The sequence below is a fragment of the Centroberyx affinis genome, unplaced genomic scaffold (genome assembly GCF_046629955.1).
Source record: "Centroberyx affinis isolate AG114_WGS23_722 - 3 ecotype Tasmania unplaced genomic scaffold, CSIRO-AGI_Caff_v1 ptg002385l_1, whole genome shotgun sequence".
Taxonomy (NCBI): Eukaryota; Metazoa; Chordata; class Actinopteri; order Beryciformes; family Berycidae; genus Centroberyx; species Centroberyx affinis.
The window spans coordinates 431,666-459,425 of NW_027280640.1; the positions used below are offsets into that span (position 1 = coordinate 431,666).

Consider the following 27,760-nt stretch of genomic DNA (forward strand, 5'->3'; position numbering starts at 1 on the left):
TCTCTCTGTCTCTCTTGTTTCTCTTTCTCTCTTACATACACTTTGGGCAAGTAGGCCTACCTGTTTTGTGTGTGTGTGTGTGTGTGTGTGTAGTGGGTGACAAGTACTCGTCAAACCAGTCTAACTGGACAAAACGGCTCTCATGTTCCAACAACACACATCTGTGTTTCCCTGTTCCACCGCCCAGAGACTAAGAGGCGTTTGGTTTTGTAAAAGTATTTTAATCCCTCCTTTTTTTGCAACATCAGGCTAATCACTTCAAAGACAGCGAAGATAAGAATAAACACGTTTTGCTCTGGTGAAATCATCAGCTATAGGGTTGAATGAAAACCTCATTGTTATTGATTTTGATTTCTTTGGTAAGTTCTTGTTTTCCTGTCAGGAAATAGCCAAATAAACAAACAAACAAGCAAAACAACAACAACAACGTCAAAGAATACACATAGGTTGCTCCTGTTGCCAAAACAATCCTGAAAGCCTTGCCTTAAACAAGGGGAGGGGTGTGTGCAGGTAAGGAGTCAGTCTGCAGAAAGCCAGGTAGGTTAGTCTGGATGAGACGGCAAGCTGCAACATGACAAGGGGGCGGAATAAGAATGTTACATGGAGAAACAACGGTCGCTGTCATTGGCGGAGAGACTTGTCACTCATCCTGAAGTGGCGCACACCCCGCGGGCGCATCACAGTCTGACGGGTTTCGATGCAAATGTACACCGGGCGGGTCCGGTTCCCACTTGCCTAGCTTAGAAATAACGACACCGGGTCATTTATTGAGGGTTAAGTCGAGTAAAAGTCAACCATGGCTATGGAGGAGAGGATTTTTTCGCTGACTTTGTTGTGTCTTGGTGAGTTTTCCTGTGTTTCATTCAAATAACACTTACACCTGTGTGGGTTACGGCCCGATAGACTGTGCATGGGCCACACCTGTTTGCGCACCTTCAGCTATTCTGAAACTCAGCAGGTCCTGTGATCTGTCTTAGGCGTTAGTGTTTCATTTCCTTGATTTTCAGAAATGAAAAGATTGGGATTTGGAAAGCATGGAAGCTTTTAAAATCTACCACGTCATGCAATCAAATATTTATAAATGTTTTGGACTCAACATCGTTTGTTTCAATCTCACTGACACATACAAGTTACTGCCAATTAGGCCTATAATTGAACAAATATTGTTTTAAACACAATTTACGAGGCCCGTTTTAAAATTAAGAATAATAATCACTAGCCTAGTTGAAGATGACAACAAGATCAACAATTTGGTTAGAAGAAATTTAGCCTAGTTTCTCAGACACTCAGAGACTCAGGTCTGTAGCTACGTCACCGTTTTTTCTTGTGTTGTCCAAGAAATTAGTAGTAGTAGTATTTTTATTCAGTCATCACACACAATACGATAAGTATAAAGCAATCTAGACAAACAAAATCAACAATCTATGTATTAAGTAGTGACTGAAAAGGCACAGGCAGAAGCATATGCCTGTGCCTATCCTACATTCTTATCAATTTAAGCTAGAAATAGAAAATAATAATAAAAAATCATTCACACTTGTAACCCTCAAAAATAGCTTTATAAACCATTCTTTTTCTTAAATTTATATTAGCAATTATGAAACATCAAATACTTTAACACTGCAATAAGAGCTTTAAGCCATTTTGTGCTGTGCTGTGTGAGAGAGAGAGGCCCCGTTTCATTAGTCACTTCCCCTCGGCACTTGGTAATACGTAGCACCATACGTAACGCGACTGGCCACTTGCAGAGCGGGGTGCAGGGTCCGAGGGGAGCAGAATATTTGAAATGGAATGCACTTGCCCTTAAGCAGACCTAATAATTAATAATAAGAATAATTCACACATCCTCACACTGCCTGAAACACCGTAGTTGCGTTTTGTTTTTTGTTTTTTTTTCATAATCTTGAATCAAGATGAAGAAGACAGGAAATTTTATACAGTGGATAATAAGGCAGATCACCTTTGTATTACTGCCAGCAACCAGCATTTACCACAATTTGTTGTTTTCCACATATAAATGGAAATATGTGTTTGCCTCTCTTTTTAAATGTTGTTACCACAGTATTGTCATTAGCTGCGGGCCTCCAGGTAAACATCCCGCAGCCTTTGTATGAGTTTGCCAGAGGCGACAACATCACGCTGCCCTGCAAGTTCACACCCAAGAACCCCACCAACCCTCTGGTCATCGTCACCTGGACGTCTGAGGGAGACAAACCTGGGGCTGCAGAGGTCAGACTACTACTGTGTGTGTGTGTGTGTGTGTGTGTGTGTGTGTGTGTGTGTGTGCGTGCATGCTTTCATGATTGCATTTTTGTATGTTTCTATTTGCTATCGCTCTCATTTTTGTGTTGCCTTTCTTTCTTTCTTTCTTTCTTATCTATCTATCTATCTATCTATCTATCTATCTATCTATCTATCATAATCACCATGACCCTTACCTGTCAGTACCAGAAGAGCAGAGAACTTTATTTTCTTCCTCTTCTGTCATCCTTGTTGTTGAACAGGCGTTGGTCATCACCTACTATTCTACCGGTCAAACTGACATCCCGCCCAAGTATGAAGGCCGAGTGTCGCTGGACAAGGACATTGCCAAAGGAAAGGCCAACCTGAAGCTGTCCTCCATCACACTAGCAGACAACAAGGTGTTTGAGTGTCGTGTCCAGATCCCGAAAGACGACGAGGGCAAGCTGGCTGCCACCACACGCTTGGTGGTGCTGGGTAAGAGCCTGTTTTCATGCAGTACACACTTCATTGTATTTACAGGACATCTGTTCCAAAGTGTTTAAACACTGATCAAGAAGGTTGCACATTGTGAAAAAAATTCAAAGTTTCCATTTGTCTTCACTAGTAATATTGGGTATTTTAAGTGTGTGGGATGATTAAGCTCAATCTGTATTGTGTTCTGCATTAAACTGTGTGTTCTGTATTGTGTGAGTTATGGCAGTTGATATCACAACATAATGAGGTGACAACTGAGTATAAAAAAATGCAAAGAATTGTAAAAATATCATGCTAAAGTAGAAATTTTGCAAAGGTCACAAATATACATTTTCTGCTTCAACTATTAATAATTCCTCATATTAATTCTAGTGGAGTACAACATATTAAAGTCTGTGGGACTAGAAATGACAAGTTAGTATTAGTTGTTTCTTAGACATCACAGACTGAATGAGTCTTATTTCTGCTTTATCAATTACTTCAATGTCTTATCAGTTGTGCATCTTACTAAAGAAGCAGTTATAATATAAAAACTTTTGTCTGTAATTTCCATAAGATCACAAAACAAAATTAATTGACTGAATTATATTATACGTTTTTTTTGTTAAGGTTCAGGGTTTTTACATTTCCTACAGTGTAATATTTAACGGATAAATAGAATATGGAAAAACTGATTACATTGAATTTTTTCCTAGTGGCTCCATCTACACCCGTCTGTGACATCCAGGGTAAAGCACAGTACGGCCAGAACATCAACCTGACCTGTGTGTCTGCGGAGGGCTCCCCGCCTCCCACTTACAAGTGGCAGAGTCTCGATGTCAGGAAAGCGCCTCATGCTCCGGACCCCAGGACCACCGACAGTAAGCATCAGGAAAACCCCTTTCACAGTGTGTCAAGTGTCATGTTGAACACAGAATGTAAATACGGCTGCTTTTCATGCCATCATAGGGCGGCAGTCCATACAGAAGTGGAGTGTGCTGGTCTGGTGTGAATGATAGTAGTGCTGAATGATTAGCCGAATGACTGAAAATTAATTATAATTTTGATAATCAATTAATCGTTTTAGTAATTTATCAAGTGGAAATACCAAGCATTTGCTGCTTTTCTCCATTTCATATCAATATAAAATGAATACTTTGGGTTTTTTGGAGCTGCTGGTCAGACTAAGTAAACAATTTTAAGAATCACTTTGGGCTCTGGTATTTTGTGATGGGTATTTGTCATTATTTTTGACATTTTATAGACTAAATGATTAATCAATTACTCAAAAAAATTATCAATAGATTAATTGATAATGAAAATAATTGTTAGTTGCAGCCCTAAATGGTCACACAGGAGGCAATTCACATCAAGATGGAAAGAGATCAGCATACCATGTTATTTAGGGTTTGTGTGTGTGAAAAGAGTCTTCTATATGCCTTTTGAATGGGTTTTATAAGAACAAGAGATGTAGAATTTTATCAAGTCCTAGAGGAGAATGTAATCCTTCAATATAAGATAAAGCATGACATCACGACAAGAGTGATATATAAGTGTGTTTGTGTGTGTGTCTTTTATTTTCAGAGGGAGGCATCCTGTCTCTTTACAATATCACGAAAGAGACATCAGGATACTACACCTGCACCTCTAGCAACAAGATCCGCTCCGCGTCCTGCAACATCACCCTCACAGTCATGCCACGTGAGAGCAACTCTATTGAAACTTTCCTATGGCGGCTTTTCAGTAACAATCTGGGGACGTAGTATTTATAATAAGAAGAATTTTTTACAACATCTTTCTCATCATACACATCCCACCCCTCCTCTCTTCTGTCCTCCTCCTCCTTCCATCCTGCAGCTTCCATGAACATCGGCTCCACTGCGGGGATCATAGGTGGCGTTGTGGCAGGTTTGATCGCACTCATCATCATCATCTATTGTTGCTGTTGCCGAAAGAAGAAGAACAAAGAGGAGGAATACGCCATGGGGTACCGTCTTCCTCTCTCTCTCCCACACACACACACACACTCACCGACACACACACACACACACACACACACACAACGTACACCCTCCATCCGACCGTTGTGCGCTCTCTTTCCAGGGTTCATGAAGACGGAGAGTTCAGTGACAAAGAGCCAATGAGAAACGGTGAGAGTCGGCAAGAGGAAAGGCAGGATGATGTCCGGAGCGACTACGACGACTCCAGCGTGAGGAGCCCCTCTGATCGCCACGACCGCTATGAGGAACGGAGTGAGCGGGAGTATGGCCGGCACAGCGACTACGACGATCGCCGCAGCGACTACGACGATCGCCGCAGCGACTATTCCGAGCGCCGCGACAGGCGCGACGACCGCCACGAGCGCTACGACGACGAGCGCCGCTACGACGACGAGCGCCGCTACGACGACCGCAGAGACGATCGCTACGCCGATGACGACCGCTACGACGAGCCGTACGATGACCGCGATCGCGACAGGCCGCCCGTGCCGGCCAGCAAGCCGCCTAGGATGGATTACGATGACTAAGACCCCCAGCCGGTATCAACAGCCTTCTTCCCTCTGCCGTCTTGTCTCCATGGACTTTACTCCCATGGCAGCCATTTTGGAATTTTGTCAACACTCGGGGTAGGAATCTCTCCCCAGAGCAAGCTATGTCCTACAGGCACTTACAAATATTTGGACAAACATTTACAATTTCGCGGATTCCCCACTGAAATCCTTTATTAGAAATTAATGGATTTGAAGAATCTGGAGGGATATAGGTTCACATTTTAAAGTAACAGGCCTATATTTGTCCCACTATAGGAACTACAGGAACCTAACTAGCTAACTTCCCTGCTAAAGCAGTCATTGTAGTTTTTGTTCCTGAGATTGTTAGCTAATTTGAGGAATTTAGGTCTAACTGAAGTCCACACTTTGCTGTAGTTTTATATGTCAATCTTCTGCGTAGACTTCCCCACCCCGAGTGTGACATGAGTTCAAAATGGGAATAAGGTTAATTACCTCCATGCTACGGTATTGCCTTGTCTGTGTCTCTTCATTGAGTTGTCAGTTAGCCAAAACAAGCAAGATTTAAAAACAGAAAGCGCATCTTGCATAGGCCTACCTTGAATTAGCATTAGGTTTCCCCACTAGAGTGAGAGAACAGTGACACAATGGCAGACTATTCAGTTTTGTTGTTATTCTTCTTCCATGTTCTTGTCTTGTGAAACTTAAGAATTTACTGCTGTCAAGCTATCAAAACTGGCTGAGTACTTTTCCCTGATATACAGGATGCATTCTTTTTAGAATAAATAACCATTTATATTATTTACGTCAGAGCTTGTGGTTGTGAAAAACATCTGGCTGAACCGCAGCCATTCAGGTTTGGCTGTGGTCGAAAGTAGAGACACTGGCTTTGAGCCAGACAGGCTAGTGGAGGCAAGGCAAAATTGAATTGTTTTTTAGCTTTAAACTTGTTAAAAATATGTTGACATTATTACGTCAGTATGGCGTAATGTCAGTTTGTGTTCGCTTTCAGTGTTTGCTTCAAGATGGCTTCTGTTCTAGGGTGTGACTAAATTGGTGATAGGTTTTGTTTTTTGTTTTTTTGCAATTCACTGAAGCCAACTATACCTCTGTAGTAAAGAAGTGGGCTTCAAATTGTTTTTATCATAATATTTTTTAATGCTTAATACTGTTTATTTTATTGATCAGAAGAAGAACGCAGCATGGGCTGCATGTTCACTGGAGGTACTCTTTGGAAATATGTCCATATGTAGAGGGGATTCAAGGCTCTCTCCTCTGTGTAAAGTTAAAATGCCTTTATTGTTCTTGGCTATTTCCTATTTTCAAGAAGAATGAACGTTTCATTCAGTGCTGTACCCTAAAGGCCTGGTGGGACCCCATTGGTGCGTTTTCTAACATTTTAACATGAAATAACCAAGAATAATAAAGGCTTTTAACAGTGGAGTGCTTCTCATTTTTGCTGTACTTTTCATTTTGTGTTGTATAAGTTGCATGTATTCCTATGTGGAAGAGGACACTGGATCAGTTTCAGTTTAAATATTACAGGAAGTTCTTCCTCCTCTGAATCACAGGACAGACAAAGTCACCACAGGTTAAACACAGCAAAACAAAACTCCAAAAAGAGGAGAACCAAACATAGTCAAAGCAAATGACATGTCCTTCTTTTGCCAAATCATCTTTGAGCATGTTTTATTTTCTGAATCATTGATTTCTGTTGGATGTGAAATGCAATGTAATTGGAAAATGTAAATAGGCTATTATTTTAGCATTGCCGATATGTTATTACTTGTGTTTTTTTTTATTGGGATCAGTTACAATAAAATGGAACAAAACAGCTCTTTTGAAAAGTTTGAACGCTTGTGCATGCACACACACACACACAAAGAAAAAAACGTCATTAAATCACGTTTTTAAATTGTTGCAGCTGTCCTGAACACTAGATGGCAATGCTACATCGCAACCAGACTCTCAACTAAACAAACAAGCCAATCTATAAGCCAAGTGATCAAACCTTAACTAGATTTTCTTGTCTTCCCACTTGCTAGTGCAATGTATTTTAGAGATCCAAAATCAATTTTAGAAGTTATGGTGATTTTTTTATTAGGACATACTTTTATTTGGGGTGGGGGTACCTTGTGTTGCCTGGTCAAGTGCGTTAACAATCTCACTGCAGGTTCTCTAAATTTTCTTTTTCACCATTAAAAAGTAGTATAATCATGCTGCAGACATTACCCTCCTGCTCCCTTCCCTCCATCACCGCCACCATCCATTGTCTCTCGGCAGGACCAGAGTCTCAGCGCCTCCCACTCCCAGCTGCGTCAAGTCAGACAGACTCGTACAGCACAGTCCCGGTAGTCAAGCCATAACCTATAGTCTTCAAAATAAAAGCGTAAAATCTGTCACAAAAACGTGCTCCACCCTCCGTCCCCGCCTCACATAACTTACCACAGATTCACCCTCTGTTTCTCATGTCAAAATACACTGTGGAGGCATTTGTATTTGAATTAACAACATATTCTTAAATCCAGAGAGGCCTACATTCCTCATTTTACCTCGAACCCATGTTCAGCAATGCGGCTTTTATTTTGAAAGTTGTTACCGGAAGTTATATATTTCATTCTATCTGGCTTGACACTGGTCCCACTCCTGAAACGCCGCGGTCCCGTTATCTGCAATAGCATATTCTCTCGGGAAGCGCGGAGCAACGGAGTCCAAGGGGATGAGACGAAAGAGAAAAGAAGACGATGTAAATCACAGAACTTTTATAAAATTCACCGTTAGGATTTGGAAAATGTTTTTGATGCTGGGGTGGTGGATTATTATTCTTTGCCTGGCAGGTAAGTGATGTTGAACAGAAAAACAAAACATAATAGTCCACTCTGACTGTGTGTGCGTAACAGGTTGTTAAATCCGAAGGTTTGAGTTTGGAGTCTTACTTTAGGTAGTTTAGACACAAATGGTCGTTTATGATAAAGCTTGCTAGGATGAATTATGCATTTAGAAGCGATAAATATATATATATATATATATAGTGATTTTTTTTTTCAGGGATAATAACAATTTATTGGTAACAGAGGGCCCGTGAGCCTTCCTGTAGATCAAGGTCCTTTCTACACTGCCAAATCGAGAGATCATCTGCAACCTTTTATGTAGAAACTTAAGCCAAAAAGTATGAAAGTATGCAAGAATGTCAATTTAGTCGGGGTGTATGGCTCTATTGTACGGCCTGGTTATTAGCTGGGCTGTAGCCGACTGTTACATTGTATTCAGTCATGTGTGAGTGATCCGAGGAGAAGCACTGGGGGTTGTGGATTAGGAGGTCTAACTTCAATTGGGGCAGCTCTAACCAGGTCACTCAGTGAAATTAACAGTTTACCACATCATTCAGTTTATAGAGGTGTGTACAAAAGCCCACCAACACCCTCACCAAATGAGAGTAGATTAACATCAACAAGTAGGGAGATTTGGATCTAGAACCAATTATGGGCTCATGTTGTGAAGTTTCATCTAAGTTGCTTTCAGTAGAATCATTTTGCCTCCTCAGCTAAATTGAACCAAATGTTTACTTGGAGGCACACAAAAATGTCTACTCACAAAACAGCCCCGCCAGAGGAGGGCAATAATCAAGCAGCAATAAATCAATGAATAGTCAACATTTGAAACATTTTCTGACACTATTGTCTAGACATGAAAGCAGCCATCTGTACTACATCCAAATATGAATTTCTCCAGAAGCGTATTGAATTTTACTAATAACAACCTCCCCCGCAGCCTCAGCAAGCCTTCTCTATGTCCAATATTACATGTATTCCAGTAACTATCCTTCCCCTCCTCCTGCTTTTGTTTTCTCCTCTGGAGGTGGCTTCCTAGGAAAACTAATAAAGCCTGGATTTCCCTGCTGCCTCTGATCCCGGGAACACCAACTTTATGGGTTTTTTTTGTTCCAATTCCTAGAATTCTGAGTAATGTTGTCCTTTAGGAAATTCATGTTTTAGTCCACTGGATTCCTGTCTGCCTGCCTGTCTGTCTATATGACTTTATTTCTCAGTTGTAATGTCTCAGTCACCCTCTCTCCACAGCACTTTACACGAGCAAGTGGTTTTGTTTTAAAGAACCAAGAAGAAATCCTCTTGCCTTCGCTGAGAACATACCATTGTGTTTGGTTTGGTGTTTGATGTTTTTGATGAAATCTATCAGTTCTATGACAGTAGGCTAGTGTGTTCAACCAGGCGCACCCTTAGTAATTGAAAGAAAACAATATTCTTTCAGCAGGCCTGGTCTGGATTAAGTGAAGCGACCCCCTCACATCGCTCTCTCCATCCCTGTTCACTGGTCCAGTTCAGAACACAGAGTTCAGCCGCACCTCCCACTGCTTGACCAGAGATACACACACATGCACGCACACACACTCACACACACACACACACACACACTCACACACACTCACAGCAGGACACAGATGTTTCAGGGTGTGTGTGCGGGTGTTTTTTTCACATGGTCACCTCTCCAGTGTCCAGTGTGTGTTGCTATTGAAGTGCTGAGCTCCAGCTCCTGGTCGTCATGTGACCCAGAGTCCTGCGGCTTCAGAAGCTCCAAAACAACCTCAAGTCAACTCAGCTCACAGTCAGCTTGACCGAGCAGATCTGACTCAAAAAACAAATTCAATACAGCCTCCTTTCTGCACACTGGTTTTGCCAACTGCACAATGCTTTATTTCAATGCAGCAAAAAGGAAAAAAAAACAGTATTTCTTGGAAGTTTTCATCTTGAAATATTTTCATCTTTACTCAGCCAGCTAGGTGGAAAGTGGGCATGATTTCATCCAAATTCTTAGCTTAACCGCCATTCTCTGATGTTAGGCATGTGGGATGAAGGGAGTATTAGATTTGTCAGATATATTTACAGTAAGCAAACAGCAACAGGTGTCACTCCCTCTCTCCTCAGACCTTGACTCAGCGTCCAAATCTTTGTAACTGTATGTGTTGGTGTCTGCTGTAGTAGTCAGCAAATCCCCCTAATTACACATTCCCAGTTATTACCGGCACATGCTTTGGCTAGCGGTGTGTCTATCTATGTCCCAACAAAAACAGCTTACAAACTAGAATCCACATCTACACATAGACTATTGTCTGTTCATCTTACTTAATTCCCATGAATTAACAGAGTATCTTTCATGGTATTTCTAGCCAATAAAACCATCAGGTTTTTTAACACTCCCACCCCTCCACACCCCTCCCATCAAACAAAATTGCCTGTCTCTCCCTGACTCATATTCCATTGGTTTAGACTTTTGAATGATCCCTCACTGCATTTTGTCCCACCCTAAACTTTCCTGTTTCAACGTGAAATGCATCAAATACAGGGAGTAAAGATGCCATTTCTTGGGGTCTTTAAAGAGGCAAAGTGATAGGTGGCAGGAATGAAGGACCAGAAAAATTGTTGAAATGTTGAAATTTATTGAAAATGTTTGATTATGTCTGTACATAGACCCCCCTGCCCCACCAGTATGTAATTAGTGCAGTATGTAATTAGTGTTTCACTAAATGCATCATAAATATTCAATCAATAGGTCATTGGTTGGCTGTATCAATAGAAATCGTGTTTAGGGCCACCAATGTCAATAGAGGCTTGGGTCCCATAATCATTCTAAATTGTGGCCCACAGCTAGGGGCTTCAGGCAGGTCAGTGTGTGTCAGAGTCCGGCCCGGGTGCACATTTCAGTTGAAATGAACACGCAGGACTCAGAATGTGTTGGGCCCCTGATGGTCTGGGGGCCCCGAGGCATGTGCCCTGCATGGTCGCTATATCTCTCTACCTCTTCGTCTCTTCCCCAGGTGTCCTCCCTCCCTGTTGCTCGGCGGTTCAGGTGTTTGTGAGAGACGAGAAGAGGTATGCTGTTCTGTTCCAGTCGGTGGTGCTGCCGTGCCACTACACCAGCGTGTCCACCCAGACCCCCGTGGTGCAGTGGGTCTACAAGTCGTACTGCCGCGACCGCACACGAGACGCGTTCAGCTTCCCCGACAGCCTGAGCGGGAGCGGAGGCCCGGGCGGCGGGCTGGCGGGAGGAACAGGAGGAGCCGCAGGAGGCTACGACACGGGAATGACGGCGTCCTACCTGGACTGCGCCGACAGCAGCCGGACGGTCCGCACTGTGGCCTCCATCTCCGGTTCCTCGATCACGCTGTCAGAGTACTACAAGAACCGAGACATCTCCATCATCAACAGTAAGAGCACTGCATGGTTGTCTGGCTTTCACTGATATCTGTCTGTGCTGGAGATTAATCTTTTTTCAAATCACACAGCTGCTGTGTAGCCAGGTGAACACTTCACTGTCCAGTTATAAGCAGGGTTGGAATTTCAATTCACCTGCTTGCCACTGGCAAGTTGAACTGGAGAATCACTGTAGGCCAACAGGCAAGTGGCAGCCCTACCAGCCAGACATGATGGGTTGATTTATTTGTGAGATTCTGTCTAGCTCACAAGGGTGGGCGAGGTCATAAGAGTAAAGCTGCATGTTTCCTGACTAACCACATATTGATCCTAACTAGGGATGGGATGATATATCTCACGATATGATTCAATACACAGTATGGGGTTCACAATGCGGCACAACCAAGATACGATGTAATAAATAAAAGTTCAATGACAACAAAGTCTGACTGCAGAATTTATTTATTTAGTATTTAGTTCATTTCTGAGCCACAAATCCCTCTAGCGATGGCATTGGCTTGCTAGAATGTAAACAACAATTTTAAAATGTCATTACAAAGTGCCACAGTGCAAATAATATAATTTTGATGGAGAGCTTGTGAAATTGTGATGGGCAAGCGGCTTAATTTGTGATTACTACAGCAGAATAAAATATAGCTAATATTTTTTCTGTTCCACGATACATATTGTCACATTTTTTAATTGCGATATATTGAATTTCGATATACCGTCCTATCCCTACTACTAACTAATGTGCTTGTTTCTCCTATTGCCAAACTTGCCTGGCAAGTGTTAGGAAAGAAAGTAGTCATAAATCAATGCATTGTCCACACCTCTCACACAGATTCCCTCTCCAGCTTCCCCGTCTGTTTTGTCTTAAGTGAAGAAGGAGAGATTCTATATCTGAGCCATACAGTTAGAGAAGAGGTTACATACTCTAGAAGATCAGACAATGTACATATCCACCATAATTAGTCAAGAGGCCATGGTGATTCTGAGATACTGAAGACAACGAAAATCACATCCATCCATTCAGACATCATCACTAATCAACTGGAGTCTAGGATTAGATAGCCAAGTCAGGCATGAAAGGATGCAAGACTGCCTAAATACTGCAGTCTCTGTAATAGCAATCCTGTGAATATCAAGCATTATTTGTTAGCTATAGGAAATTCCTTGCAACCAGAGTCGACAACAGACATTCTTATAATGGCATCTGATGACATATAATGACATCCTTATAATGGCTTACTGTGGGTCATAGCCTACATGAAAATTACCTTGTCTGAATTTCCCCAAGGGGATTAATAAAGTACAATCTTATCTTATCTAATATCTATTGTAGGCTATATATTTGATATTGTTTATTCCTTATGAAACAAATTGAACATTTGTAACTTTTAACCCGGAAATCAAAGGGATAGCCAGTATATGGATAGACAAATAAACAACATCATGGGCTATAAGCCAATAAAAAATGGGCTACTGTCAGTTTATGTGGATATGTAGATGACTGAGATCTGTCCTGCAAATAAAACACAGTGTTATTACAAAATATTGCACCAGTATATAGTGAACAACCACTGGAATTCATGCTTATGCAATCCTGTTGTCCCCGCTCCTGCTCTACCACTTGCCTACCATCACATCGATGTCATCCAAGGGACATTAGTGTGTGTGCATGCATGCGTGCGTGCATGTGTGTTTGTGTGTATGTGGGTGCATGAGTGTGTGTGTGTGCATGTGGGAGACAGAAAGGTAGCCTTGTTAGCGGGCCTCAGATTTATGAAGCCCTAACTCTGGGTAAAGAATCAGCCTTGTCTTCGCTCGCCAGGCACACAGACAAAAGAGACGGTTTTAATGTTGTCTTCTCCTTCATCCTGACCTCTCACTCCTTCCCTCTGATGTGCTTCAATGTCGTCCTTTTACTTTTGCGATCCAGATCCATCCACATTCCACCACACACTTCTTTTTTGCCCCTCACGCCACCTCCTGTCTTATGTGGTCTTCTTGAAACAGGTTTTTGTTCATAGCGAAGTCCAGTTCCTCAGCTGTCAAGCTCTAGATTTGTATTCTCTGCTGGGTTGCCTGTTTAGTAACCTACCTGTACTAACCAGACTTATCAGTGCAGCAGTATTGTAGGTGGCCAAAAAAATGAGATGGGACATTTTTAGGCTATGTAGCATTTAGAGACATTTAGAGACTTATTCCTATTCAGGGTCATGGGGGGGAGGGGGATGGAGCCTATCCCAACATGCATTGGGCGGAAAACGGACTGTCCAGCTAACACACAGATTGACAAACACACTCATGCAAACATTCAGACCTATGGGAAATTTAGAGTCTCCAATCTACCTAACTTGTATATCTTTGGACGGTGGGAGGAAACTAGAGCAAACCTGCATGAACATGCAAACTCCACACAGAGGAGAGAAACTAGTATTGTATGTTTCAGTGTCCTACATGTACACTGAAGCAGTAGAGGTGTTACTCTGTTTGTTGTTACTTTGTCAACATGGTAAAAGAGGACTGGTCACTGGTCATTTATTACAGCGCTGCAGTCTGGTCAGCTCGTCTCTCCTCCCCCATTCTTGGCTAACAGGAAAAGGAAGTGAATTATACAACCCATATCCTGTTGGCTGTATTTACATGTCTGACCCCCTTACAATGGAGTCAGAGGCCTAGCATCGTCTACTCTAATCCATTCCCGGGTGAAGCTATATTTAAGCTTCAGTGTCACAAGGAAATTGAATTTTGATGGTGTTTTGCTTCTGTAATTAGACATATTTCCACTTGAAAATCTGTGATCTTATTATTGGTTGAAATCTTTATGTACATCAGCTGGTACGCCATGAAGTAGCCTCTAAAAATATATTGTTTCTAGGAAGCAAAGAAGCATGTAAAAATATAAGAAAATTACTTTTTTTCTTTACTTTTTGGCATTTATTGCTAAATGTGTATAGGTTATGACATGGAGAATTTGCTCATTTTTCATTTCATTGTGAGTTAGCTTGCGCCTTCCTATTGCCAAATGAATACTAAATGAGAATGAATGGTGCTGGTAGTTTTCTGGCTATCCCTCAATCATTCACCTGCACTTCTCTCACCATCCCTTTTCCCTTCTCTTTCTTTCTTGCTTTCTTCCTTCCTTCCTTTCTTTCTTTCTTTCTTTCTTTCTTTCTTTCTTTCTTTCTTTCTTTCTTTCTTTCTTTCTTTCTTCAGTTCCCCATCTGTTCCTCCCCTACTTGCTTCAGAATGGCTGATAAGCTCCCATATGGGAATAGTGAGGTGTAAAAGGAAACTGCCTCTCATCTCTGCCCTCTTATCATTTCCCATGCAGAAGCAGATCTGCGCTTAGGGGAGGTCCAGTGGGGAGACAGCGGAGTTTACATCTGCAAAGTGGTGATATCTGATGATCTAGAGGGAAAGAATGAAGCCCCGGTGGAGCTGCTGGTGCTTGGTAAGCCGCCATTCCTTTCCCAACACAACATGAACTGTAAAGGATTTTAGTTGTGAAATTTGAAAATATAATAATATAATTCACTGTAGACACACATACACCAATAAACCATTTAAAGTTGATTGTTTTAGAGGTTCTTGTTATGTAACATGCCTGTCTTAAGCTGAGCTATTCATCACTGACAGTACAATACAGGCTCATTAATGAGCTGATTTATAAGAGTCAGTGGTACTGCTTGGGCATTCTTTTCCTTGCCTAAAGCGTTGCCATAGCAACTGCACTCACTCATATGTGATTACATACCTCAAAAAACGTAACAGTAGTACAAGTGCTACTGTAGAATAATAACCACTTGTGCGAGTGTGTGCCAATCGCACTAAAATGCCACTTAAGGCTGCGGTGCTGTGGACATGAGGTAATTTTTTTGTGCATATATGTGTGTGTGTATGTACAGTATGTGTGTGTATATGTGTGTGTGTGTGTGTGTGTGTGCGCGTGTACAAATGCTCCGTGTCCCATGTTGTAATAGCATTTGTAACGTGTTGTGTCTTCACAATGACAGCCTACTTGTCTGTGTGCAGTTACAAGCATTACCATAGCAATGGCTGAGAGGCTGCGCGGCTCTTGGCTCTCTAATTCACTCTCTGAAGCTGACCTTTGTTTGGCTGGCACTCGGAGACTTATGTACACACACACACACACACACACACACACACACAGTAAATACTGGACAAAAAGTTTTTATAATTTGTGGGGAGCAGATAATTGAGTGTATCCCCTTTACAGTATGTCTCATCTTGGTCTAAGGCTAATTAAAGCCTTCATACACTGGTAATAATGGTAATAATAATAATTATAATAATAATAGAGGCCAGTATTATGGATAATATCGCTGGCAAATGAAGGTGAAATGATTTTCCTGCATGATTTGACCTTTAAAGCCTTTTCTTTTGAATGAGAGACCCTAAATCCAGCATGGGACAAATATGCTTAGGGAACACAGCGCTGAATTTCCTGGTATGGGCGTAGCTAACGTGGCATGTGAGCCACTTGTTGTGTTTCCATAACGACAGTTGGGGCCACGGGAATGGCTCAGGGGCCTTTTGTGTCGAGCGAACGGCTTCACAGAAAGGAAGACAGGGAAGATTTAATGACGCGGAGGAGGGACGGGAGAGCCCAGTATTACAAGTGCAACAGATGGATGGGGCGACGCCGTTTGTTAGACTTGAGTGGTGAGAAAATGAAGGTGCAGTGAGAGTTTTCTCAGGAGAAGCAGTGTATCCTCAGGGTTGGATAGGCTCTGTGTGTGTGTGTGTGTGTGTGTGTGTGTGTGTGTGTATTATGTATTTAGTAACAACAGGAGTGCCTTCCCTTCACTAGTCATCACTGTGGCGGCAGTGAACTAACACCGCCCCTCCGGATCACTAGATAGGGTAAAACAAGCAAACCTAAAATATTTGAAAGTAAACCTGGGTGAATCACCAGCCTGCAGGCAAATTCAGTAGTGAGTGGGAATTCCACAAGTGAGCTGCCTTCAACTGCCTGAGTAGGAGGCAGAGAGAAAGACCGACAACTAGATAGATAGATAGATAGATAGATAGATAGATAGATAGATAGATAGATACTACTCATATACGATACATACATTATTTACTCGAGTAAACAAGAGTAAACCTGAAACTAAGAGTATACAGTGAAAGAGTAGTATTCTCCCAACAATTGAGTACTACTTTCAATATAAATATAAAAATGGTAATTCCTTGACAAAGTTAGAAGTCTCTTTAATGCAAATGTGCAAATGCAAATAACGCAAATACACCGCTCCACACAGTTTCAGTATCTAGTCGTTTGCATTGATGTGATAATTCAGCTGCTTCTCGATATACTTACTAGGTTTCTTTCTGTTTTTAAAGCCAGCAAAGAACACAGTTAGCCTTCCAGAGAGATACAGAGTGAGGTATGTGCACTGTCAGCCTGTGCCAGGCCAAGATAGTCAGGCCTGCTCTCTCTGTTTCTCCAGTACTCCCCACTTTCTCATGTCCCTCAGCACAATCACACTGTATAAAACAGCATCACGTTTTCACCTCTCTCACACCTCCTTCCTTTTTCACTTTTCACAATCGAATGCTTAAACTCACATGCACACATGGACATTCTCGTACCAGCTACGATACGCTGCCTATATAGCAGGCTTTACTGAAGCCAATAAAATATCTGGGGGGTCGTCTCAAACATTCAAACATCTGCTGACGTTGCGTAAATCAATGTTTTTAAGATAAAACATGAGAGAATTTGAGAGAAAAATGAAAGGAGAAAGAAATAGCACAAGCAAGGTGCAAGGAAGAAGGATAGAAAGGACAGGATCATTTTGTAAGGATGGAGGGCATTTCGCTAATGTCACTGGCTCTCACTTGGATTTATGACGCTCCAATTCTGGATAGTCTTCATAGCCAGATGAGAGACAGAGAGAGAGAGAGAGAGAGAGAGAGAGACAGACAGACAGACAGACAGACAGACAGAGAGTTTCAGGAACCAAATGTTTCACTGTTTCATCTTTCGCTGACTCTGGACAAATTTCTGAACTCCAGACTGGAATAAACTCTGTGATTTTGCAGCTCTGCATGTAACATTACTCACAGCTATTGCCTGTTATTGGCACTCATGTTATCTACTTGACAATGGTTCCTCACGTTCCAGTCTGTCTTCTTACCAGCACAAAGTGAACATATCTTCACAATTACTAATGTGAGAGTCATATGATCAATCTGCAGATCGACAAAGCAGCTCTGATATGGAGACTTTCTGGAACAGGGCCAGAATGCCCTCTGATGCATGCTGCTGTGTTCACCTGCCACCTCGCTCTCTCTCTCTCTCTCTCTCTCTCTCTCTCTCTTCCTTCTTTCTTCATGCATGCTGCTGCAACAATAACTTTCTTTGAATCAGTCATTCCAATTTATGTCAGCCCCATCTCCTCTCCTCTCCTCTCCTCTCCTCTCCTGTCCTCTCCTCTCCTCTCCTCTCCTCTCCTCTCCTCTCCTCTCCTCTCCTCCTCTTGTCACCTATGCTCTGTCTCTCTCCAGGTTTCTCAGGTGTGCCTGAAGATCTCCTGCCAGACTTTGATTTGAAGATTATGCCAGGTAGGGGCATAATGTGTCCTCTCCTCACCTGGCTCCTTCCATTCCAACTAACTCCACCTAACTGCTCTAACACTGTCCAATCAGCTCTCGCCTAGCTAGTATCTATATTCACCAATGCAACAGGTGTTTGTGATTCAGCTCGTGTGATGCTCCAACAGAGTGGAGTCTGGAGCCGTTTTAGCCCAGTGGAATGATCCACACCCGCCAAATAATGTGCTGGCCAGTACTTCCCGGCTTCCTCTAAGATGAGCCGCGTTGGAAAAACAGCTATTATGGTTGTTACAGCTATTTATGGTTGTGGTTAACTTGTCATCACACATCATTTGGACACTACCCCAGAAAAAGTAATGATCAAGAGGAAGGGCGTTTTGTTTATGTCATGTCAAATTCCTGTCATTGTGGAGTTTGTGGGAGGAATAAATGAATGGATGAATTGTATGGAAATAGCTCCCTGAGTGACTTGGTATGATTCATTCAGCCAGAATTGTTACTGCAAGCTTATCTCTAGTCTTAGTGTTGCATTAGTTAGTACATGTTCTCGTCAACATCTACTCCCACGCTGCTCTGAACTGTGCTGTGTCTACCACAATCCTGATGAGTGTGTGTGTGTGTGTGTGTGTGTGTGTGTATGTGTATGTGCAGTTCTTGTTTGTGTAGGGGTCATCATGGTTGTGAGTGAGATCACATTACAACCTAATTTGTTGTAACAGCCAAATCTTTGGTCTCTTACATAGCAGCATAAACTGTCCCTTTCCTTCCTGTAGAATAGTCAGGTTTCCTGTGTGTGTGTGTGTGTGTGTGTGTGTGTGTGTGTGTGTGTGTGTGTGTGTGTGTGTCCGTGCACGGGTACGTGCATGTTGTCCTTGGTTTTACATTGTTGAAGATTTACTTATCTGCCTTCTCTTTCCCTTTCCTCCCCATTGTCCCCATAGACATATAGTTGATCTACTCTACTGGTTGTCTCACTCCTCACTCTAATACTTAATAACTGCATTTACATTTTGCAATAATCTTAGTCTTATTATTGCCCTTATTCTGATTCTGAGAATATTTTGTTTAAGCAGTTTACATGCACAGTGGAAAAAGAATGTCTAAAGACTATTTTCATTTTGATGCAATCAAAAAGTTATTCAATCACCCTGTCATCTAAATGTAATATCAATAATTTCCCTCCTGTCATAATGCTAGATAGTATTTCTGTTGCTCCCATGTGATATTCCCACAAACTATTAAATGCTGAAACTTGAGCGTGATAAAGGCTGAATATAAGCAAAAGAATGTTGTTGTTCACATTAAACACATAAAAGGTTTTGTAACTCACTGAAAGTCAGAAGGGCAGGATTACTAATTAATTACTGATTACATTCTATTCTAAGTAAACAGCCCTCCAATAATGACACTAATAATGCAATACACTACATGTCTTGGATACACAGATTATTATCCTAATCAAAGTGAAACAATCAGGTTAAGCTGTTGATCCATGAGTATTTTATTCAGATTGGAGTATTGGCATATGGTTACACATGAGTTTTAATGTAACTTCTATTAGGTCTGGAGGTGCTAAAGTAATATTTTGCTCTGGTATGGTAATTTGTATTCAAAAGTGGATATGGAAGTGGTCAGGCTCGCATTGTGATTTTAATTCTATGTAGTCTGGATGCAATACAGACAGCTTTAAATAAATACCATCCCAGGATGTGCATGACAGCCATTTCCAGGCCAAGTGTGAATGTGCAGTGATCTAATCTCATAAAATCGGAACAATCTATTACTATGTTGACCTTTGTGTGTTGTGTGTGTGTGTGTGTGTGTGTGTGTGTGTGTGTACTTCCAGAGTGGGTGTTTGTGGCGGCCGTGGCCCTGGGCATTGTGTTGTTCCTGTTGCTGGTGGGAGTGTGTTGGTGCCAGTGCTGCCCTCACTCCTGCTGCTGCTACGTCAGCTGCTGGTGCTGTCCTGACACATGCTGCTGCCCCAGACACTGTGAGTATGAACACACACACACACACACACACACACACACACACACATACATACATTCAAATACACACACATAACGGATTTATTCCCAATTTATTCCACAATTCCACAGTCCATTGATGCCTATGAAGAGTAATGCATTTGCCACAGTCAGGAGCTACTACTGTCTGTTCTACTGCAGGTTTGCCTCCATTCACCTCATAGTTTTTAAAAATACATTAAAAACAGCTTGCAGAGACAAACTGTTGCATTGACGAACGTTTCATTTCCATTTCATTTTGCCTCTTCACTGCCACCAGAAGTACGTAACAGTGCACAGTGGAATGGAAAAAGTGAAAATAGTCCCCATTCTGAAAACTGTTTTTAATGTATTTTTGAAAACAATGGGAGCCTAATGGGAGGTTGGGCAAACCTGCAGTAGAACAGACAGTAGTAGCCTCTGACTGTGGCAAATACATCAAAGGGTTTAGACTCTTCATAGGCATTAATGGTGATAAGAAAAACAAAAGAATACACTGTTTTTATCCTGTACGTTCATATGCAGTTCATATGACTTACAGTGTATGAATAAACTATGTGTTTCTGAAAAGGCTTAATGTGAATGTGTGTTTCTCTGTCCAGTGTATGAGGCAGGTAAGGGTATAAAGACAGGCACCTCCACCCCTCAGATGGCTGCCTACCCTCCATACTTTGTCTCTGGTGTCCCAACCATGGTTCCCATCGCTCCCCCCTCCCTGGTGGAAAAGATGTCTACTGTCCCCCACTCTGACAGCAGCCTACTGGCAGCAGGTGAGGTCTTGGTGTGCGTTGGTGGGTGAATGATTGTGTCCTTACAATGATAAACCACAAGTAACACACACATTCACGCACACACAAACAAAGACACACAGTTGTTCTCCATGCTGACGGGTTAAGTGTGTGTCTCCAGTGCCAATGCATGGAGTAGGGCTTCCCTACCGTGTGCCCTCGTCTCAGGATCAGGACTCTCTCAGGGTGCTTCAGTATGTAGAGAAACAGCTGGCTCACTTCAACCCTGCCAGGTCCAACAGCCACCAGTGTAAGCTTCATAAATCAGTCCTGTGGCTTTACTCTCAGCATGCTGTCAAGATCTACTATTGCATGCTATTGCAATCAATCCACTTTGCATGCTATACTATATTGTCACTAGTGTCTATTTATAGAGTTACAATTAAACATGCTCTAGCCTTCAAATGACCTTTTATTCTCTCTTTGAGCTTCAAGTCTTGTCTTGGCATGCCTCTCTTCACTCAAGCATTCTGCATATTCTTTATGAATTTGTTGTAGCTCAGTCTTGACATGTATAGTAGTGTGTGCATGCCTACTTACCTGTGAGAGCATGTTTTTGACGAATCTTACTCTACACTTCATATAATCACTTGCAGACCTTGAATGTGACTTTGTCCTCTTTCTGCAGCGTTTCCATCATCATTTTCTTCCCTTAAATCCTATTTGTCTGACTCTGCCAAAAGTTAATTTCTCTATTTAATTGTTTTCTTCTGTGTTCGTTCATTCATTCATTCATTCATTCATTCTTTCATGTGTGGGTGTGACCTATGCAGCCTGTAGCCTATCAGAGCTCAGCTCTCTCCACGAGGGAGACACCGGCTTCCGCCAAACGTACCGGAACGTCCAGAAGAAAGCTCTGCCCGCCATCCCGGACCACGACCCTGTGCCTGAACCCCAGCGCCACCGCGAAACCCGTAGCCCAGAACCGCAGCGTTACCGTGACGACCCTCCGTCCCCTCAACGCTACCGTGACGATCTCGATACGGAGCCTCAGCGTTACCGTGATGAGCCCCTTCCTCCACGCCGTTACAGTGATGACCCCCCCTCCTCCTCCTCTCAGGCGCGCAGGCCCGCCCGCAACCAACACCACCGCAACCAGAGCCAGGAGGACCACCACAACAGGTATGGACACACATGTAGACACACACACACACACACACACACACACACATACAAACATACACACATATGCTCACTATCTCTGCCTCATGTTGTATTTTGCAGGTGGAACCCTCGCTCAGAACATCTGCACAGGAAGACCTTCCGTACGGCTGGCCGGACCGGCTCACTGGAGGAGCTGGAGGAGTTTGCTGCTTCTCATAGGCAGCGGGGGGGCAGAGGGGTGGAGAGAAGGGAAGAAGAAAGCGGGGACTATGAGCTCGAGCTTCTGGAGTTCAGCCGGTACCCTTCCTATCGGGATGGCCCACCACAGCGTTATCACAACGATGAAGACGATCTTGGCGACGACAGTGACCGCGATGATCGTCCCAGACGAGACAAGAGAAATGGACACCACATAAGTCCACTTTCCTCACCCACAAAGCGAAGGGGCACTTGGGATAGTGACCGCCCCGTCCCACCTCCTCCACGCGTCAGTCCACCCTCCACTTCTTCTCGAGACAAGGACTACGATGGCACGTTCCTTAGCAACCTGTTGGAGCGCAAGGCCAAGCTGCGAGGGGTCGGCCAGGGGAAGAGCGGGGCCCGGGGTGAAGAAGATTCAGACGCACCCTCAAAGGGCAGCTCGAAAAAGAGCAGCGGTGAATCTAGCCGCCATTGCAGCCGCTCGCCTAGTAATAGGCCTGAGGCGGGGGAAGTGGATTCTCTACCAGCGTACTCAGAGACGGAGCGAAGCAGAACTGACAGGCCCTCGCCACGGCCGCTCGCCACACACACCCGCCCTTCTCAACCTCCTGCCCATTCCCTGCCCAGCCGCAGAGAGGATCCCAGAGACAAATCCCGGAAAGTGGTGAGTTACCGCTAGAGACATGGGCTGTTGGATTAGGCTTAGGATGGTGTATTGGTTATGTTGATTGTAGCTATTTAACACCCTGCCTTGAATATTTTATTCTGCAATTAAATTCATAGCTATGGATCCTATAAAATGAGAAGTTTAGATGGGTTTATTTCATCTATAGTATTAGTCAACTTTATTCATCTGAACACCTAACCAAGATGACATACCTAATCTGAAAAATGATATCAGTTCTGGTTAGATAGGATATTTGTTTTTTCAAACAACAAACAAAAATCAGCAGATCTGTAGTGTGCCGCCACTAAAAGTGTGACTAAAAAGTGACAGGAATTATATCAGCTAGTGCAGCACAGGTGTGACTGACTCTGCACTACAGTATAAAAAAGGTTTATAGGCCTAAGTGTTGTTGTTGTACCTTTGACAGGTCAGGTTCAGATGCTACCAGAATGAAAACTAGGTAGAATATTCTGTTCTGTATCCAACCAACTCTTTATAACACTAAATGTCATGCCTGGTTGCCTCCTCCCTGCCATACCTGGGCCAAAATGGTATTCAACACCAAAGACTAGTCCTTTAAAGAAAATGAATTCACCAGAGCCAACTCTGTCCATTCTGGCCCTCCAGGAGGGTGTTAGGCAAATCTTCAAATAATGTGAATAAAGTTGAAATGCAATTTGTCCCAGGTTCTACTGTACAGGACCCCAGACCAGCCTCACTCTTTACCCCTCCTGTAGTTAACAGTATAAGTTTCTAATCTACAGACTGGTAACGGGAGGTACTCGTCCAGCAGCTGTCCTGAAGCCTTCCCTACTGCCACCCTAACTGCACCCTTACTGGCCCCTTTAAAGATACAGCATAGGGCCACTTCAGTTAATAACAGCTCCTCCCTAAGTGCAACAATGGTTAGTGTGGTTGCTGGATTAGTATTTAAGCAGCAAGTATACTTTTACTGCTTTACTCTAGAGCATTAAAACCTATTTTACATCCCCAAGCTAGTCCCCTCAGATGGGAGATAATAATAATACTTACAAAATTAAGTTAAATTAAAATGTATTTATGGAAAGAGAGAAAGAAAGGTTTCCCCGCCTAGTCTAACTCTCTAATGAACCGAAAAGGGTCTGAGAGGAGTAAGACCAAAAATCTGTTCAAGGGCAGTGAAAAAGAGATGCCTCTGAATTTGAGCAAAGGGGTAATTCTCAGCACTTTTTAGACATTTCTTTCTCCCCTCCTTCACATCAAATTCTACAGAATCAACCAATCATCCACGGGTCATCCAATAAAATCAAAAGTACATTTTTTTTAATGACAAAATTACTCCTTACTACTTTTTGCAGAAGTTCTCATTGCTGAGCTCTATCAGCAATTCCATTATTGATGCATCTGGTACCATTCAGCCGACACCCTAAAATTTAGAGAGCTCTCCTATCCTCCCTTTCACTGACAGTTTTCTGAAGATGACCAATAGTTCCCCTGTATTCAGTTAACACTACAGATGTTTAGAAATAGGGTGTTACTCTTCACCAAAATTGTCCATACAAACCTTAATCGACCCACTAATGACAAATTAACAACCATGATCACAATATTACAACTCTTAATATTGTTTTAACTTCTTCATAGTTACAGGATAACTACACAGTACCTAATACACATTCAATCATAAGTGTTTATGATTGCAATGCTAACATAATTGTATAAAAGTAATGAATAGATCTCTGCCTCCCTCAAGGGAAAATCCATATTTCCCTATAGGTCAGGCTCTTCTCCCAACAGCTGGGTGTGCTCTTCTTGCTTTACTTCCTGCTTTGCCCCCCTGCAAAAAAGATGCAGAGGTCCCTGATTCCACTGATGGAGGAGGATATAACTCCTCTCTCTCTGTAGCTGGGTCTGGTGGAGGGTTAGGGTCATGGCCTCACATACAGGCTGAGCTGTGGCAGGTTCATAGTGTCGCTTACATTCAGGAAGCGAGGCAGCCAAAATGTCCGCCCTTTTGACACTTCACTACCCCTAACACAGTTTGGCTAATGTCCACTGTCTCTTCACTGTCTCACTCTACTAAAGAAGATAATGTTTTCATGATTGCCGACACTCTCTTCTGTTGCTTTGATCGCTTGTGCTTTTTTTCTTCTCTCCAGAGCACGCTTCTCAGCCGAGACTCTCTCATCGTCTGACTGACTGAAAGCTACAGCGGACGGAGTGTACAGCCATCGGTGACTGTGGGACCTGCATGTCAACCAATAGGATGACAGAATTACCTTTGAGGATATCCAGAGCGTGGATTACAACAACCAAGGAAGGCACAGCTGACCATGAAAAATATTACATTTTGATTGGAGTGGAAGCAAAGCTGAATCAATGCTGATGAATGAAAGAATGGACAACACACACGCACACGCACACACACAAACACACACTTTTACAACACCATCTAGACTGTTACAGGGCTTTCTGTCTGTGACGTCGCTGAATGATGAAGTCATCGCTGCTCAGTTTCTGTCACCAGCTGCCCCGTACTGCTCAGTTAGACTAACACTGAACTAATGTGGGGATACCCAGACTATCCCCTCGCAGCAGAACACGGCCAGTCACCCCTAGACCCTTTAGAAAAGCCCCGGTCCAGAGAGACTCCCTTTACGCTCCCAGCACAACGAGCTCATTCATTTCCCCTTGGTGAGACAACCACATTAAACAATCATGGTTGTGAAACAGTAGGTGTATGACAACACCATTATTGTAAAGGATCTAGACACTGTACTATAATACACACACTGTGTCGTTCAGTGTATGCCATGCAGTAATGTATCCAGGAAAGGAAATTAATAATAAAAATATTTAATGAAATTGTTCCATGAAAGCAGTAGGCTAACCGAAAATTACCAAATGCAGATATGATGTTTATCTTAATGGTGTTATTCATCTTGGATTTAAAGGTGTCAGAGTTTGCACAAAGTCATTATTTTTCTCAAAGGGACTAAAGCCTGACGGAAAGTCGAAAGAGGTTTTTGTACATTTTGGTGGAATTGAACTGCCACTTGCCTTAAAAAGATTTTTGTACTTTGGTATGATTCCTTTTTTTATATGTAAACTCGACCTATTTATGTGTGTGTTGCGTGTGTGATATTGCATGATCGCTGTAATTTGTAAATCATTATGTTTGTCTAAGCACTTGTGTATGACTGTGTATATAAGATCAAGTGTTTTTCTTAGGATTAATTTGGTCTTTTCTTGTCTTATCACTGCTGTGTCAACAACTAAACCAACACTTTTATCTGTTATCTAACACACGCACACACACACACACACACACACACACACACATTACTGATAACATAATTTGTGGGAACCTGTCAGTCCTATTTCTTATTTTGTCATAAAATGATGTCTTATTTCCACTATGCTTGCTTTGAGGCAAGACTTATGTCAATGTATTGATCTGGCTTTGTTCCATCACTGTCGGATTGTGTTTTCTGCCATTTGGTACTGACTTTATGTGTGTGTATGTGTGTGTGTGTGTGTGTGTGTGTGTGTGTGTGTGAGAGACAGAGAGAGAGAGAGAGAGAGAGAACAGAGAGATGACTCCTTAGTTTTCTGTTAACGAGACAATGTGTAATTGAGTATGACTCATGACCCACAATGTCTTTGTCCATTGTTGTAATCACAGACTGCCCGTCTTTACTACACAAATGGGTCAACACCATTTCAAAACACACTAACCTCACACACACACACACACAGTTCTGTCAAAATGCAGCTCTGCTAGCTCAACCACAGATTTCAGCCTTATAGTTGTTTCATCGACATAAATTGTTATGTAACAGGACCATTTTTGTAATTTCATTTTTGTAACACTTGCGTCCATTGATGATCTATTTATTAAACTGGCAAGATGCAGTGTAGCTTAATACAGACATTACAACCAGCAGTGTTTATCTTTGCATCTTCTCAGCAAATAAAGTCAGCAGAAACAATGAAAACCAGGTTGTATGTTATTTATTTATTTATTATTTATTTTGAAGCCTGTTATTACGGAGCTTGTATTACGGTATGTTTTCAACTCCCCAGGTCCAATAAATCATGACACGCAGGGATGTTTGGATTGGATAATATGCCACTGCAAGAGGAATCCTTTTTAAAACATTCAGTACAGGGAGAAGAAGACTGGCTCTGCTGGGTCCTTTTGTGTGTGTTTTCATATCTGTGTGTGTATGTGTGTGTGTGTGTGTTTCAGAGAAAGAGAGAGAGAGTGTGTGTGCACGCAGGTTCACGTATGTGCGTGATGGGGAGGAGTTGGCCAAGTGACCACTCACAGCAGTAGACTATGCCAGGAATGTAGTTGAGCAACTCCCTCCTGGGCTTTGCAGAGGCATCAGCAGGGAAATATGACATCACCATACTGAGGATACAAGTGTGTGTTTTGTGTGTGTGTGTGTGTGTGCGCGCGCGTGTGTGTGTGTGTGTGTGTGTGTGTGTGTGTCAGTGTAACAGCTGAAACATTCCCATAAAAAAGCACAGCCTCTTCTTACACCCCACTACCTGAGAAATAAACCTGTGCAAGGTGGAAGGTATAATGTAGTTCTACTGTATTGTTATTGGATGAGCTGTTGTTTTACATAAGCAAATTTTCCAGTGTTGATTTTTCAGTGACAGTTAATTTGAGTTGACAAGTGTTGAACAGAGTGTTGTTTGTTCCTTCATAGCGCTGATGTGGCTCTGGGGCGGTTGTTCAAAACGATCTAAAAGTGTAAAATTAACTCTAATGGGTGTGAACTTGCATAGAGACTGGGATACTGTTGTTTACACTCTCAGAGTTCAATTAAAACTGACTGGTCAAATGTAAGATAGCGCCGGTTTAATCTCCACTTGAACACAGAGTGAACTGTTTGTGCTTCAGGGTCTCGGCAGAGCGCAGCAGAGGAACAGGATACAACTGAGCACAAGTAGGAAAAACAGAGTGGTTCTTGGCAGAGTTTCCTGGGAGGACAGTA

At 42.5% G+C, this 27,760-nt stretch overlaps 2 protein-coding genes across 2 annotated transcripts; both read left to right on the top strand.

Annotated features, from left to right (window-relative positions):
• Window positions 1-675: 675 nt before the first annotated feature.
• On the top strand, window positions 676-7,040 carry LOC139656111 (cell surface A33 antigen-like). Its single transcript, XM_071533612.1, has 7 exons — window positions 676-842; window positions 2,063-2,229; window positions 2,505-2,718; window positions 3,414-3,578; window positions 4,282-4,398; window positions 4,555-4,684; window positions 4,801-7,040. Exons 1-7 carry the CDS (start codon window positions 797-799, stop codon window positions 5,222-5,224), a joined length of 1,263 nt encoding a protein of 420 aa, XP_071389713.1. The 5' UTR covers window positions 676-796; the 3' UTR covers window positions 5,225-7,040.
• Window positions 7,041-7,926: 886 nt separating this feature from the next.
• LOC139656110 (immunoglobulin-like domain-containing receptor 2) lies at window positions 7,927-26,691 on the top strand. The gene is made up of 10 exons (XM_071533611.1): window positions 7,927-8,043; window positions 11,040-11,429; window positions 14,756-14,875; window positions 17,956-18,012; window positions 19,850-19,996; window positions 20,615-20,782; window positions 20,922-21,050; window positions 21,574-21,922; window positions 22,025-22,769; window positions 24,911-26,691. The coding sequence occupies exons 1-10, from the start codon at window positions 7,998-8,000 to the stop codon at window positions 24,944-24,946; spliced, it is 2,187 nt and encodes a 728-aa protein (XP_071389712.1). The 5' UTR covers window positions 7,927-7,997; the 3' UTR covers window positions 24,947-26,691.
• Window positions 26,692-27,760: the final 1,069 nt, after the last annotated feature.